General features: G+C 40.0%; 1 protein-coding gene across 3 annotated transcripts in view; it reads right to left on the bottom strand.

The window, feature by feature from the left end:
• Positions 1–15,363, bottom strand: part of arid5b (AT-rich interaction domain 5B) — a 125,548-nt gene extending 110,185 nt beyond the window's left edge. Inside the window, exons 1-3 of one of the 3 annotated variants that reach the window (XM_072557922.1) lie at positions 14,952–15,363; positions 14,409–14,663; positions 4,753–4,987 (exon numbers count right to left, since the gene is read on the bottom strand). In XM_072557922.1, the coding sequence (XP_072414023.1) occupies positions 4,753–4,987; positions 14,409–14,663; positions 14,952–14,972 (511 nt within the window). In that variant the 5' untranslated portion in view covers positions 14,973–15,363. Of the gene's footprint in view, positions 1–4,752; positions 4,988–7,219; positions 14,370–14,408; positions 14,664–14,951 lie in introns of those variants that run through there. The other 2 variants (XM_072557924.1, XM_072557925.1) reach the window with 2 other exon arrangements.
• Positions 15,364–15,909: the final 546 nt, after the last annotated feature.

The raw sequence follows: 15,909 nt of genomic DNA, 5'->3' as shown, positions 1-15,909 counted from the left end.
CCAGAGTCAACCTCACTCCTGTGATTCTGGAGTCACGTTGGCCAGACCAGATAAGGACACCAGTCTCCTTCCCTAAATTACACTTAGGTACATCACCACCATTCGGCTAGGTTTTGTTTGGAATTCTAATTGCTATCTGGTGGGATTCAAACCCATATCGCCAGAACATTAGCCTGGGCTTCTGAATTACTCATCCCGTAATATTAGCACTACACCACTGTCTCACCTGACAGATGATGCCATCCCACTTTCCACTGACAGTTCCTCTTGGGTAGTCTTTTGTTCCACCTTAGCTCGGCAATGAGACAGTCATTTGGTCTCCAGTTTGGGAGATGAGCAGCGGGATTCAAATGGAAAGCAAAGGGCACTGAACACACTTGACAGAAGATACTTTGTGATAGCCATAGTTCATGAGTCACAGAAAACTAACGTGCAGGTACGGCAGGTAATAAGGAAAGCGAATGGAATGTTGGTTTTTATAGCATAGAACATAAAGGTAAAGGAAATATTGTTGCAACTATACGAGGTATTGGTGAGACCACACCTGGAGTACTGCGCAGAGTTCTGGTCCCATTATTTGACAAAAGATGTGATAGCATTGGAAGCAGTTCAGAGGAGGTTCTCTAGATTGATCCCAGAGAGGAAGGGTTTGTCGTAACAAGAGAGATTGAACAGTTTAGGCCTTTACTCTTTGGAATTTAGAAGAGTAAGGGGAGATCAAATTCAAGATGAGAAAAGATGCAGATAAAATAGACGTGGAGTAAATGCTTCTTCTTATGGGGCATTCTGGGACGAAAGATCATAGTCTTAGGATAAGGGATAGGAAACCTAAAACAAAGTTGAGGAGAAACCACTTCTCCCAAAGGGTTGAGAATCTGTGAACTCGCTACCCCAAAAGTGCGGTGGGTGCTGGGACGGCGAGTAAGTTTAAAGAACAATTAGACTGATTTTTAATTGTTAATGGGGTGAAGGGATATAGAGAGAAGGGAAGAAAATGGGGGTGAGAAGATATCAGCCATGTTCAAATGGCAGAGCAGACTCGATTGGCCAAATGGCCTAATTCTGCTTTCATATCTTATGAGCATAGCGGAGATCAAGGCAGTCATGTGAATAAATAATAGAGCACAATGCGCAAAGTTAAAGAGAGAGAAAAGATGGTTTACAAACGTAATGAGCTATTGTTCAGCACCCAAACACTGAACTATTACAGACTGATGCAAATGCCCATTAAGATTTCTAGCCCTGGGTTCAACATGCTTGCCCAATACTATTTGCTCCTGGCAACCTGCCTCACCTGAAGTACACACAAACCAAAATGTGATCTTCACCATCATTCACACCATAACTGGCAATAAAACAGACCTGAAGATTTGTATTCAGCATCTAAAGAGAAAACTGCCTGCAATACTTCTGTTGATAAAATGGACACTCCTCAAAATCTGACTTTATAGCACATCTAAATCATATTTACACCCACTGAATGTTTGGACTTGTTACAATTCGGGATGGTTTTACCATGTTTTAAAACTATACTAACATTAGGGGAGGGGGAACCAGAGAAAAGCCTCAAACACATTTGTACAACTATACTGGTGAGACACCTTTCTAAATAGGCCACATAATTTAAATAGTTTGTACAGCATCATCACTGGTCTGAATGGGAAAAGATGGCAGACAACTCCAGCATCCCATAACTGAGTACCCATGAGGCCATTGACAGAAATATATTCCATCACAATCTATTACATTGCGACCTGCAAAATCCCTCATTCCACCATTACCATTAGGCCATGAGACCAACTCTGATTCAATGAGGCAGGACCTAACCCTAACCCTACTCTAACTAAAATGGAGACCTTAAACCAGCAGAACTACACTTTAGGATTTCAAGCATTCAAAACAGTCAAAGGTTCATTCTATAGACAGAGATGGGTGATCCCACAGCTAACGGACAAGATCTAAATTATGCAGTCTGAGGGGAGAGTGATTGTTCTTGATAGCATTCAACCAAGTATGCCAGATGAATTCTTGTATAACTGGATTAAAGTTGAACAGGTGCACAAGAAATCTCTCCACTGGTTCGAGTCATAGGAAATAGGAAGATCTGGTCAGTCATCTCAACTCAAGGAGTTCCTCAGGGTAATGTCCTAGGTCCAACCATCTTCAACTGCTTCATCAGTGACGTTCCCTCCATCACAAGGGCAGAAGTGAGGATATTCAACGATGCCGAACATTGTGCAAAACCATTCTCAACTCCTCAGATACTGAAGTAGTCTGTGTTCAAATGTAGCAAGACCTGGGCTCAAGCTGATTAGCCAATGTTCCCTCTAAATCACATAGCCACTGCTCCAAAGTTGGATATGTATGCCAAATTGGTGCTGAAACATTTACTTCTGGGTTTTCCAGCCATTGCCACACTCTGACCTTGGAGGTCTGTGCAGCAACGGGAGCGGTTAAGAGGCAATATAGCTAATAAATGGCAAGAAACATTCAAATGACAGAAACACTGTCTCCAGCAAAAGAAAATCTAACCATTCACCCCAATCTTGACAGTCAACAGGATTACTAATCCCAAATCCTGGGCTAACATTGTCTACTGACCAGATACAATCCTCACTTTCACCCAGATACTGAACTAGACTAGCCATGTAAACAATATAGTTACAACAGCAGGCCAGAGGCCAGGAATTCTCTGGTCAGTAAGTGAATCTCCTGACTCACCAAAGCCTGTCCTCCACCAAGCAAGCTCAAATCAAGAGTGCAAAGGAATACCATCCCTCTTCTACCAGCCGTAATGCAGGTCCAGGCAACTGCAACAACTCTCACACATTCAATACCATCCAAGACAAAGCAGCCGACTTAACTGGCATCCAATTCATCACCTTAAAGAATCACACTCCACCATCACGGTGCAAATGGTTGCAGTGTATATCATCTTGAAAATCGACTACAGCAACTTGCCCAGCTTCCTTCAAGAGCACGTTCTGAACTCATAACCTCTATCACCCCAAGGTAATGGTAGCATATACATGGGACCATCTCCACCAACAAATTCCCCTTCATGTTACATACCATCCTGACTTGAAGGTATATTGTTGTGCCTTCACTACTGCCAGGTGTAAAGATCTCCTTAACAGTACTGTGCTTGTTCAAACTTTTTATTAACCTGCACTCCTGGGACCAGAAGTATATCAGTTGATTAAATATTCTGGTTGATCAAGAGGTCCACATAATCAATGTAAAAACACATAATAAGTAATAGAAATATAATGCAGGTATGCACATCATTGTTATACTTTATTTACAGCATAAACTACTAAATTAATCATGAAACACTGCCTTAAATAAAATTTAACGGCAGTGATGCTTCTCACTCACACCCTCAACTGATACTCAGCCATCACAGTATTTCAGGAGACATTGACTTCAAGTCAATTCAACTATTAATATTTCAGTTTAAACAAGTATATTTACACTGAGGTAAATAAATTCAAAATATACAATAATCAGAAAATTAATATATGAGGAACTTTTGAGGACTCTGGGAATATACACGATAGAATTTAAAAGGATGAGGAGGGATCTGCTTGAAACATTCGGAATACTGAACAGACTGGACAGAGTGGACGTTGGGAAAATGTTTCCATTGGCAGGAGAGATGAAGACCCAAAGGCACAGCCTTAGAATAAAGGGAAGACCCTTCAGAACAGAGATAAGAAGAAACTTCTTTAGCCAGAGAGTGATGAATCTGGGGAACTCATTGCCACAGCAGGCTATGGAGGCCAGGTCATTGAGTATATTTAAAACAGAGATAGAGAAGTTCTTGATTGCCAAGGGAATCAAAGGTTACAGGGAGAAAGCAGGAAAATGGGGTTGAAAAATCTATCAGCCTTGATCGAATGGCAGAGCACACTCAATGGGCTGAATGGCTTAATTTCTGCTCCAACGTCTTATGGTCTTATAATTATCAGTAAGCTTTGCGGTATTTGAGGTGTATAATTTTTGCCAGTTTAGTTCATAAAGAGTTCCGGGTCATAAGGTGCCAGTTAAAACAAAGTTTGTTGTGCCTATTCCTCACAGATTACATTGGGTGTCCCAAAGCCACATTCTCAAGAGTAATTAGTGATGCGAACAAGTGCTGGATTTGCCACAAGGTGAACAGCTCAGCAAAATAATTAAGGCAGAAAGAACCAAACACTTTTAAGTACTGATATGTTACCCAAACTCATTTGATGCTTTTTCAGTGCAACAGAATTAGGAGGCAATTCAGATAAAGTGACCCACAGAGCTACCTAGTGACCACAGCTGACATTACAGTGTGACAGTTGACATAGCAAATCTGAATGATGAACATTGACAAAAGGTGCACCCAACAATTGTGACAAAAAAATGCAGACAATGGAGACAAACAAACAGATGTCATAGTGTCAGAAGAACAAAACCGGTTGTTATTTAAAAGTGGTCGTTGATTTTCCAGTTTCACATAAATCAAACATTTTCATTTTTTTTTGCTTGCCAATGATAAAAAACACCATAAATATCTCAATGGCTGCAAATATCACAAGTCAAAGTGTAAACAGTTAAATTCCACCAGCAACTTGCCACCTCCAAAGAGAAAATGCACATCTGCTCAATACCAACTGAACCTTAAACTCAATTAAGTGATAGTGGGAAAGAACAGCTTTCAAATTAGAAATTTGAGCTCAAATAAAATGAACAGTTTTTTTTAAAAAAAGTAAATAAAATATTTACCAAGATCAGCCTTTTCTTTTAACACATCCTTGAAATTGAGGCCACTGTTCAGGGTGCAATGCCGATACTGATTCAAGGCTTCTTTTTGTCCATTCATACCCAGTTCCTTTCTCATCGACGGTTTCAGTGACACAGCCCCCAGGCCCCGTGTCCATGTGCCGAAATCGGAGCACGCCCATTTCATCAGGTCATCCAACTTCACAACGACTTTGTCCGATACAGCAACAACTTCATCCTGTAAATAATACCACAAACAACAAAGCAACAGGAACATGACCTTGCTGATTTTTGAATGATGCAGAGCAGCATCCTGTATATTTCAGACAATTCCAAAGTTTCAACCTGCACCAGACTTAACTGCCAGAGCTACAAGTAGCACACTGCAGGAATCAAAATTAATTCTGGTAATGAGTGAAAAGATACACTTCTTAAATTACTGCCTAATTTTAATCCTATTTTCCCCTCTGTCTCCTAAACTAGAAATGTAGAATCAGACTTATCCAACTAACCCCAGAACCCACTCTTCCTCTACCAGTCCTGCAATTTTTAAGGATTTATTCAATTCCTTTTGAAACCATCTCCTGAATTTCATTCCACCACCATTTCAGGGAGTGCATTCCAAATCACAACAAATCAATTTGTCGCTTGAAAAAAAAGCATCTCTGTCCTGGTTCTCATTCCAATGACGTTAAATCTGTGCCCCTTGTTTACTGACCATCCTTTAGATACCAAACAAGAGGTTGCTAACTGCAATAAACAGTTTGAAATTGCAGAGAGCAATGTAAGGTGACCTTCTCCCAGTTTGTTCCTCATTCCCTGTCCCTAGAGAGCCTCCTACCCTCTCAGCTACATTCCTACCAAAGGAGGAATGAGACAGCATCTTAACCCACATCACTATGGAGAACCACGGTGATGAATCCATTTAAGTTTTCATTTCTGCAATCGCCTTTCTCTAAATATATGTTTCCCTGTTAGCGTTATGAACTCAGCAAAAAAAAAATGACCAGCCCGTTAAGCAGGCAAAGTAATGGTCACCAACTAATATCACACTCACTTTTTGCAAATAGTGTCCGCAAAACAAAATTCTACTGGCAGGATAAAAACCAAATGCAAATATTTGTTTAAGCCAGGTTCAAATAATTTATGTAAACACGATCTGTGTAATCTCTGTATCAACTGCCAGTGTGATAGCTTGCGTATTATATTCAGAAGGTCAATGGACAAGGTTTAAAAGATTTGCCACAGGAATGTGTGAGAAAGGTTCCAAATGTTATACATATCGTTCTACGGAATCTTAGATCTGAATTCCATTGTTATGTTTTGTTTCAACCTTTTAGATTCCTTCTAACCTTGAAGCATGCTCTCATGAATGATGCATGAATGATTTTCTGCAAATCTCAAACAGGATTCTAAGATTGTGGAGCTGATCTAGTAAAAAAAAAAGCATGAAAAGAATGTACTGAATATTTGCATTTCATTGTTGGAAAAATATCAGTTGAGATTATTCTGACTATTGCTTAGATGTTGCCGTTTTCAAACAGCACATAAGATTACAGTTAAAATGCACAAATGGATCCACACCAAACCATCTCAAAACTAACACTTCCTTAAATTCTAACCAGCTCATATTACCCAAGTTCTTACTTTCTAATAACGAAATTTACGTTTCAAGATCGCAATTAAACACGTAGTAAATTAATTGTGCACCCGCACACCATTAATACCTCAAGTTAGTTTGTTTTTGTTTCCCAAAAAAGCTTTTCTTTATCATTGATGAAAGAGGCCACCTGCCTGCAAAAGCTTGCAGAAATAAGATTTGCGACATAAGGCCAAAAGCAGCAAACCTATCAAACATAAAATGGACTTTACAGGTTTCGTTATCCATTTTGAATCTTTTGTTGTTGGTTGATTTGTTTGAATTCACTTTCATAGGAACTGCCATGATGAACACATCTGCTAGCTGTGTAGGCAGTAATGTTTGTAATATGAGAATGTGAAAACAATCACTTCCCAAAGTTCATCAAATCAGATTCAATGCCAAAATGTCCAGATGCTCATTCAAATATAATTTTTATAAAATCCCACTGTTACAAATAAAAATTCCTATCATATAGTACCTTACACCCATAGCCAAGACCTTTTTTAAAAATGAGATTTAAAATGTTTTACTATATATATTTAAAAATGGCCTCAGATACAAAGAAGGAAACAAACATAACAGTGCCGAAGGATTTATTAGTGCCTGTAAATTATAAAGAACAAAGGTTCCTTGATATAACAGATTGTACAAAAGCAGAATCAAAGATTGCCAAAATGCCTTTCACTTTATTTAGCAAGAAACATCATCATACTTACTTTCTTTTTTGGTAACAGCTTTACACAAATGTATAAGTTTCAGGAAATCATGTTACAGGAAATTTTGCATGTCACAAAATACCAGTAAACTTTATAATAAAATGTCGCTTACAGTTAGCAGTGAAATTGTATGCACCCATCCATATAATAATGTTAGTTAATGTATGGTTAGGTCTGTTCAACCCTTTGATAAACCAGCTAGCAAAAGAAAGAAAATCTGTCATGCTGAGAATGTTTCAGTCTGTTGCCTCATGAGGTCAAAGAAAGAATTCCTCAGGTCAAAACAGATTAGTACACCTGCTTTGCTGTCTATTGAATTACTGACCTAGCAACATGAGAAATGATGCCTACAGGAATGACTAAAGCCTTTATGTAAAGTGGCTATCTAGTAATTCACATTCACGAAAAAAAAAACTTGGGTTTTCAATTTTGTTCTTGTACTAAATTAGTAAAAAGCACAATGAGAGAATGCAATAAATCCACATTAAACTTTGAATTTTAACCTTATAAAGTCCAGTCAATGTTATATTAAGCATAAATGGCATGTGCATTCTGAACTGTAAATTATATTACTCATTTTACGAGCAATCATACAATGTGTCATCAAGGCCACAACTGATTTACACTGGCTTCAATCACAAAATCGTAATCATTGGACAAGGCCTAATACCAGATTACACAATAAAATTTTCTTGAAAGTACTATTTCTGGAACCACAGCAAAATTAGAAAAGACAAAAAAAAAATGTATTAGTGTATTTACAGTTGCCTTTACTTTCTTTTGTCTATGGACCTCTGAATTCACAGCAGCTACCCTTCCAATAAAATTGGTTTCATCATTTTCTAACTTAATACACTTCAAACGTCCTTCATTGCTTGTCCGACAGCTTGTGATGGCTTAAGGTTGTGAAAGGAGCTATGCAAACGTAAGTTGCTTTGGAGAGCGAGAGAAGTTGAATCATGATTGGCAGTGAAATATTGGACCACACGAGACATGAGCACCCCAAGCCCACTCCTGACTTTGCCCAATGTGCACATATATACCTCTCAGCAGACTGCACCCGATAACTGTTGGGGGTGGAAGGCCTGAATGGTTTTTCTCCTCCAAAACCCTGAACGTCAAGGCCATTAGTAGCTCTCCACTGCATTCGGTTAGGTCAGCACACAGGTCAGGATTAAAATCTTGGAATTGTTAGGCTTTAAGGGGACATATTGCTCCTTCGCTCACTAAAGCACTGGGAAGTCTGGCCACGTTTTCAGTGCTAATTTCATTATGCACACTGCAATGCCTTATAGTACAGGAGGCCACTCATCCCACTGTGTCCTTCGCTATGTAAATACTCATTTATCAGTCAGCATTGTGGCTGTACTTCTTGTAACTCAAACTGGCAGTGTTTGAGAACAGATACTAGCCTTACCAGACTGCATAGGTACATACCAGGAAGTCTCAGGGTCACATACACAAAGTTTAAATCCTTACCCTCATTCATTTGTATCTATTTCAAATTGCTGGGATGAACAGATCTTGTTGCTTTTGATAAGGGCTGGTATAGCAATCCTCTATGATGTACAAAGCATTAAAATATTAGCAAGCTGTATTACCTAGACGGAGGGGGGCAGAACAGGGATACAGGTCTTACATGTGGTCATGAGATTTAGAAACCTCTCCCCTATATTGGAAGTCTCCAGTCATGCCCATGCACACTGTCTGTCCACAGATGCTTGTTAATGCTTGGTATGTATGTCATGTGGAACCTTGTTTACAATCTATTTTGATTAGCTTAGCAACCTATTACTGCACAATCCGTGTTGGATTTCTGCATGGAACTTTGGTCTATACAGTTACAAGGAACTAAAAACTGAAAAGGTAACAAAACTTGCACTGACCACCTAATATAATCCTTGCACCTTTACACACAAATGTGAAAATATGCCAGAACGTTCAATACACTCTGGATCAATGCCAAAGGAAACCTGAACTGATCTTCTATAAAATCTTGTTCTCTTAAGAGAACATTGTGTAACCTTTGTAACCTAGACTTTTCACAGCTAAAGTTAAGCAATGAACTGCAAAATATAATTTGAACTTGATTAATCAAGTCACAACACTACTTGAGGATGGAATAGTTTATGAGTATTTGATAAGTGGAAACCAGCTTAAAACATTCAGATGTTTGGCACAAAAGTCTCTCTCTGTCCCCACCGCCCCCCCCCCCCCCCCACCTCAGACTGCTGCCTTCCTCAACAAACTAACAAACAAACATTTTTTTTTGAACCACAAGTTTATAAAACCTCTAAGTGGCACAGGCTGTGTTTTAACAAATGTTAAATTTCATTGCAAGTCAGTTGTTTTCCTCGTCTTTTCATAGGCCTTTTTTTTAAATAAACAAATTCAAAGCAAAGGCAATGTTGTGATGTTTGATGTTAATATTTCTTCTCCCATATCATATTTTAAAGTTGTTTAAACAGCTCTTCTGCTCCTGCCTACACTGTGTCTGACCCACTTTAAATCAGCCTCACTTTGCAAGCAGAGCTGCATGCTGTATTTAAATTCTGAAATAGATGAGCAACTCTTGGGGGAAAGGATATTGCAGTTTTCTTATTTCTATATTCAAAGCAGCTGACATTATTCAAATAATTGGCACATTAAATGAAAAAATGCTAACGTTCTCAAGTACCAGAATAGTGCTTATGAATATAAGAAATGCAAAACTTGGAAAAATTGTTGCCAAAAATACATGGTACTGTATTTCAGATTTGCATAACTGGATTCATTAGATCTGATCTCCTATGGGGAGCATGACATTAATATACTATACAGTGAAGCAGAGTTACAATTTATTCAGTTTTGCCAGAATAGTTTCCTATTATTAAGCCTGCATATTTATGCCACAGATTTAATACACAGACACAATTAGCATCTGGTGATTCACAGCACAGCATTAAAAAGGCTGATTAAGAGTTTAGATGGAAGCATTTTTTTTTCCTACGACAAACAGTCTTATTATAAAACCTGATGCAAGCATAACGTATCATAATAACCCACAGGGCAGGAGTCCATTCAGTCTTTTGTACTCATGCCAGCTCTTTGGCAGAACTATCCATTTAGTGTCACCCCACAGACCACAACAAATGGGAGCAGGAGTAGGCCATTCGACCCTTCAAGCCTGCTGAATAAGATCATGGTTATTCTGATTTACAGCTTTAACTCGTCTCTCCTAACTGACCCTCCCTGCGCCCCCATTACCCTCAACACCTTTGTCATTCAAAACTCTCTCAAACTCAGCTGCTTGAGTTTATTTTATGGCCCAACCTCCACTGATCTCTGCAGAAAAGAATTCCAAAGACTAATAAGAACCCTCAGAGAGGATATTCCTCCTGAGTGTATTTATGGGCGCAGTACATATTATTGGAAAGGTGTAAATGCATAGAGTGCGCAGAAGTGACTGACTATGACTTACTTACAGGATTGTTCCAGGTGTAGAATACTTCAGCTAGAAGCTCTTCTCCCTGGAGAGAAGGCAGCTGAGAGAGGTTTAAGATCATGAGTGGGCTGGATACAGTAAACAGAGTGAAATGGTTTCCACTCATACAAGAAACAAGATGAGAGGGAATTGATTTAAATTGATGTGATAAAAAAATCCTTTTGCACAGTGTGTAGTTAGGGCATGGAATGCACTACCTGGAAATGAGACAGAGGCAGTTTCAAATGAGGCATTCAAGAGGGGGGTGGGACAATAATGGCATGCAGGGATATGGGGAAAAAGGGAAGAGACTGGCCTTGGATCATCAAGCTGTTGCAAGCACAATGGGATGAATGGCATCCTTCTGTAACACACCAGGGGAAACATCAAGTCAGCATCCAGCCTGTCAAGCCCTCTCAGAACCTTACATGTCTCAATAACAGCATCTTTTAGTCTCTTCTCCAAGGCTTTTCACTGTACTTCGGTACATGATAGTAAGTAAATTAAGACAGACCCATCCTGATCAACCTTCGCTCATAAAGCAAACATGTCATCCTAGGTATCGTCCAAGTGAAACTTGTCTGAACCACTCCCAATACAGCTACAGGTGACCAAAACCATATTCAGTACTGGGTCTACCTCCAGTTCTTTCTTGATTGATCTTCAATTTTCTGACTCTTCATTAACACAATGCATTTCCAATCAAAAACTACAGCAGAATCTTCTTCTATTGCCATTTTTTCAGGTTATGTACAGCTCACTTCAAAACAAAGCTTGTCCATCATTATTCCTTCTGCATAAAAACCAAAAGAACTGTGGATACTGTAAATCAGAGACAAAAATAAAATTGCTGAAAAAGACTTGCAGGTCTGGCAGCACCTGAGGAAGGGTCACTTGACCCAAAACATCTACCCTCGATTTCTCTCTGCAGATGCTGCCAGACCTGCTAAGCTTTTCCAGCAATTTTTGTTTTATCATTCCCTTTGATCCTGCTGAGCACACCACTTCAAAATTTAATTAACGTCACCCTAACTTTTCAGCCTCCCATTTAAACCTTATTTGAGAGATCACAGCTCGCAGCATCTGCCTTAGAGGTACATGGTAATAGATTCAGGGGTGACTGATTTAGAATATCTAACTAGTTATGTCATCAATTGTATACTCCCCTCCACCCGCCCCCCCCATTGTATTTACAAACGCCTCAAATCAGACAAGAAAACGGAATGAAGGGTCAATAAGGAATCAACATTTTTGGCATTTTAAAGTGTTAATTTTGCTTACTGAAGTTATACTACATAAAAAGTGTAAATGTAGTGTTGACACCTCTGCTTATCAAAAGGAAATGATGATTTTTGAAAAATGGCATTCTTTGCATAAATTATTTTCAATCTGTTACATATTTAATGGTAGTTTGGTTTACTGAACTAGATTATTGCTTTTTGCCTTGCACTCATCAGGACAATTCACAAGAATAGCAGTATTCTTGATAAGAATGGTGCTCTTGCAAATTGACCTGATTACTGCAAGAGGCAAAGTTTCAACAAAAATTGTGTTAGAAAATGGGACTGCAACTGTGTTCTCAAACCCTTCGGCTTTGTTGTATGCAAATCAACACAACTGTGGCTATAGTCATTTGGACGATTAGTACCTACACCTTCAGTGGGGTTTCTAGATTCCTGGGCATTCTGCGGGGGGTTAGATAATAGGAGGAAGGGGAGGAGTGGCAATAGCTGTGAACCCCTAGCAAGAATGTGTTTGTGTGTGTGTGTGTGTGTACTGTACGCCTGATCCGATTTATTAATGGGAGCCTCGGACTGGGCTCACTGGATGTTGGTGAGAGTTTCTCTGGGCAAGGTGCCAGGTTCAGGATCAGTGTGTGCGCGCTTGTGGCTGTTTCTGCTGCTTGTTCTCTTTGCTAATGAATGACTAACTCTGGCCAATAGGGAAATGACATCAGCGGACGTGAAGTAAAGCAGCATCTGGAAACTACAACCTGCCCCTCGCTTCGTCTGTTATTTAGATATACATAAACTATTTGCATATACTACAACTCCAACCGTAGGAGTAAACTTCCAGCTCACACCGCACAACAAGGGTTTCCAGGCTATGTTAACTGGAAGTTAATCATTAACAGCTACATTTTGACCCTAAAACATCAAAAATAGATCAGAACAATTTTAACCGCAATTTGTTTGTGCATATTAGAATGATATTGTCACATATTGCAACCCTGTTACAACTGCAGACGGATACATCCGTGTCCATGTCTGCTTTATACAAATGAGACGAAGATTCTCAACTTGCTAAAGGTCACAAAGCGACTGCCCAGAGTTTATTTAGCTGGACAAACGTAGTTACCATCCAACAGGTTCGCGCAGAGAAAACAGGACTCGTGGCTCGCTTTGAGCAAAACGGACGCGCAGTGATAAACAAAAGCGAACAGAAATGCTAACACTGGCATTAATTCCACCCTTCGTGAGCTAATAGTTTTCAGCTGCTTAGCATACAGAGAGAGGGAGGGGGAGCCAGAATTGCTGAGAAGTGTCACGGGATCTGTGATGTTATTTGATTCTGCTTTCTAGATCAGTAAGCCGCGTCAAGTAATGAGTTTCAAAAGGCAAATAATATGAGGGAGACAGTTGCACGTACGTTAGGAGGAGGGGGAGGGAGGGGCAGAACTCTAAAAAAAGTCACTAAAAATGTTTAATTTCGGTTTCAACACTGTAATGAATAATTATCTACCTGAGCAAGAACACTGATTGTAACCTGATCTGAGCACTAACAGCGTGGTTACAAACTATTATCCTAAATACCAACCACCCCTTCCCAAAAACGCGATATATGAGGTTTTAACTGCTTCTAAACCTGTTGCAGATATGAAAAGGTAATTTGACACGCCAGCCTTTCAGAATGCATAATTAGCTCCAGCGTTGTTATGGAGGTGGAGAAATCGTTGTATCCATTCTCTTTTTGATGATGCAAAGATCGGATCCTCGCTCACTGCGAACAGGAGATTATACAGTTTTGCAGTGTAAAAAATAAACCCCGAGATTATATTTCCACATCGCGTTAAACCAGCACTTCCAATACCTAACTACTCATCATCGATTTTCTCTCACATCACCAAAATTACATAGCGTAGACCAATTCAGCACCCCCCACTGTTCTGTTCATGTATTTATATGGTAACTGAACCAGGTTTCGATTTTTTTGGGTAAAATAATGAAAAGTTATTTAAAGATTTGCGTCATTGCATGGAAAATTGAGAGGCTGGCTTTCTTGGCACGCTAACATTTTTCTCTCTCTTTTCTGAATCTGCAGTTTGGATGTTTACATGGAAAGAATTGGTTTTCATTACACACTGTAAAAGGCCACATAACATGCTGACAATCCACAAAAAGAAAATCCATCTGCCGTGCTGCATAACGTGCCTTGTGCAAAGACATGCAGACTCTTGATACGCTTCAATGGATGAATTCTACCTGTCCCTTTTCACCCAGTTATTCGCCTTCATACAATAGCTTTGATCTCAGCTCCCTTTCGTAATTTCCGCCCTTTAGTACACGCTAGATATTTTTAATCACATTATGCCACCGCCCCCAAGTCCACAGCCCCAACTACGGGGGGGGGGGGGGTAAATACCAATATATTCCTCCCCCACCCTAGCTTTACATTATGCAAACATTTCTATATTTACTTTGAAGCTCATGTCTAGCAAATGATGATTTATCAAAGAAAAAAAGTGCACAGCTCATATTTCAGACAACAAGCAACCGAGAAGGGGGGGAATATTATTAAGTCAATTAAAAGCGAATCCAAGACGAAGGGAGTTCATCACCTCTCCGTGGCCGATCGACCTGCCCTTGGGTGTATCTTCTGGGAGAAAGTAGAGTTTGGAACTCGACAGAAGTTGCCTGTTGTTTCTCTCTTCCCACAACAGTTGGAGTTCTGCTATGCAAATCGGAGCTCCTGGCTTACATCTTACAAAGAAAAAGTCTCCGAGGGAGAGGATTCGTGGTCTGCCTTCAAGACTGAATTTGAAAGCTTTGTAGAAAATGTAGGCTCCGTGTAAACCGCACGGAGATCCAACCCACTGCGGGGAGAGAAATATAAAGGGGGGAAAATAAACACAATTAATAAATATTCCAAAAACCTTTTGCAGAGTTTTTTTTTAAATGAGACAGATTGCCTTAAATAGCCAAAATATGTTTGGAACAATTTCTGAAGTTTCAGGGTTGCTTTTCAAATTATTTTTTCTCTATTATTTTTTCCATTTTTTAAAAAAATAAAGTTTACACCTTATTGATAAGTGATTAGAAGAGGAGGCGATGGTGTGGTTTGGAGAGCAGTGGGACAGAAACAGCGGAAAATAGTTTAATACCTTGACTGAGTCCGGCTCCATATCGCCTGTTCAATTGATTGAGATGTACATTCTGCTCCCAAACTTGGCTTGAATGAATGTGCCAGGTCCTGGCAGCTGCGAGCAGCTTTCAGGGGGAAGGTGCAGAGAGATGCTGCAAGGTCCAAATCATCTCTCTCCGCCCCTCCAGCTCCAGTATCCCCGCTGTCTGCAGCTCATTTTTGCAACTCTGTCCCCCCGAATCCTCCCTCCTCCCTCTGCAAAACTGCACCAGAAGAAAAAAAATAAACAAAGAAAAACACCACTCTTTTATTTGCCCTCTTTTTTTTTGCAAAGTGAGTTCTGACTCGCCAGTCAAAAGGAGATGCAATAATGCAATCAGTGGGCTAAGGGGAGTACAAGATGAAAAGGGAAGCGATGTTTATAACCAGTTCACCAGGGGCTGTATCATCCTGCCAGGACCTGCAGCCTGACGTCAGCGCGAGTCCGCGCCGCGGCTACGGGCTCGCGGCGCGCACATCCATGAGCGCGCACTGCTGCTCTCTCTCCGAGACTGACTTTTAAGAATGGTTTTGAAAGTGGAAAAGGCGTGTATTGGAGGTCCCGATTGTGGGATCTTTCCGTGCGTTGGTTTATTTTGCAGTGTTGCTACTTCGGGCAGCTGTTTTTAGTTTGGATACATTGTAGAGTGCGTGCATTTGCTTAGCTGTTGCCTGTTGTTGGGTGCATTGCTGCTGTTTTCTGGGGGTTCATTATGTTGCAGGGCTGCCAATCTGGGGTGGGTGCATGCATTGCATCACCATGGATGGCTCAACTAAATGTTGGTATGCGAACTAGGTCTGAACCTCTGGGCTACTGTTAAACAGCATATTCCATCGCCTCCCCCCTTGTTTTTAATATTCACAACACTCACAGTGTTGGTCTGACTCATTGCAGCATTTGATTAATAATTAATTTATTGAATTCTTTTTAAATATAG

Source organism: Chiloscyllium punctatum, chromosome 38 (genome assembly GCF_047496795.1).
Source record: "Chiloscyllium punctatum isolate Juve2018m chromosome 38, sChiPun1.3, whole genome shotgun sequence".
Taxonomy (NCBI): domain Eukaryota; kingdom Metazoa; phylum Chordata; class Chondrichthyes; order Orectolobiformes; family Hemiscylliidae; genus Chiloscyllium; species Chiloscyllium punctatum.
This window is presented reverse-complemented; position numbering and strand designations above follow the sequence as displayed.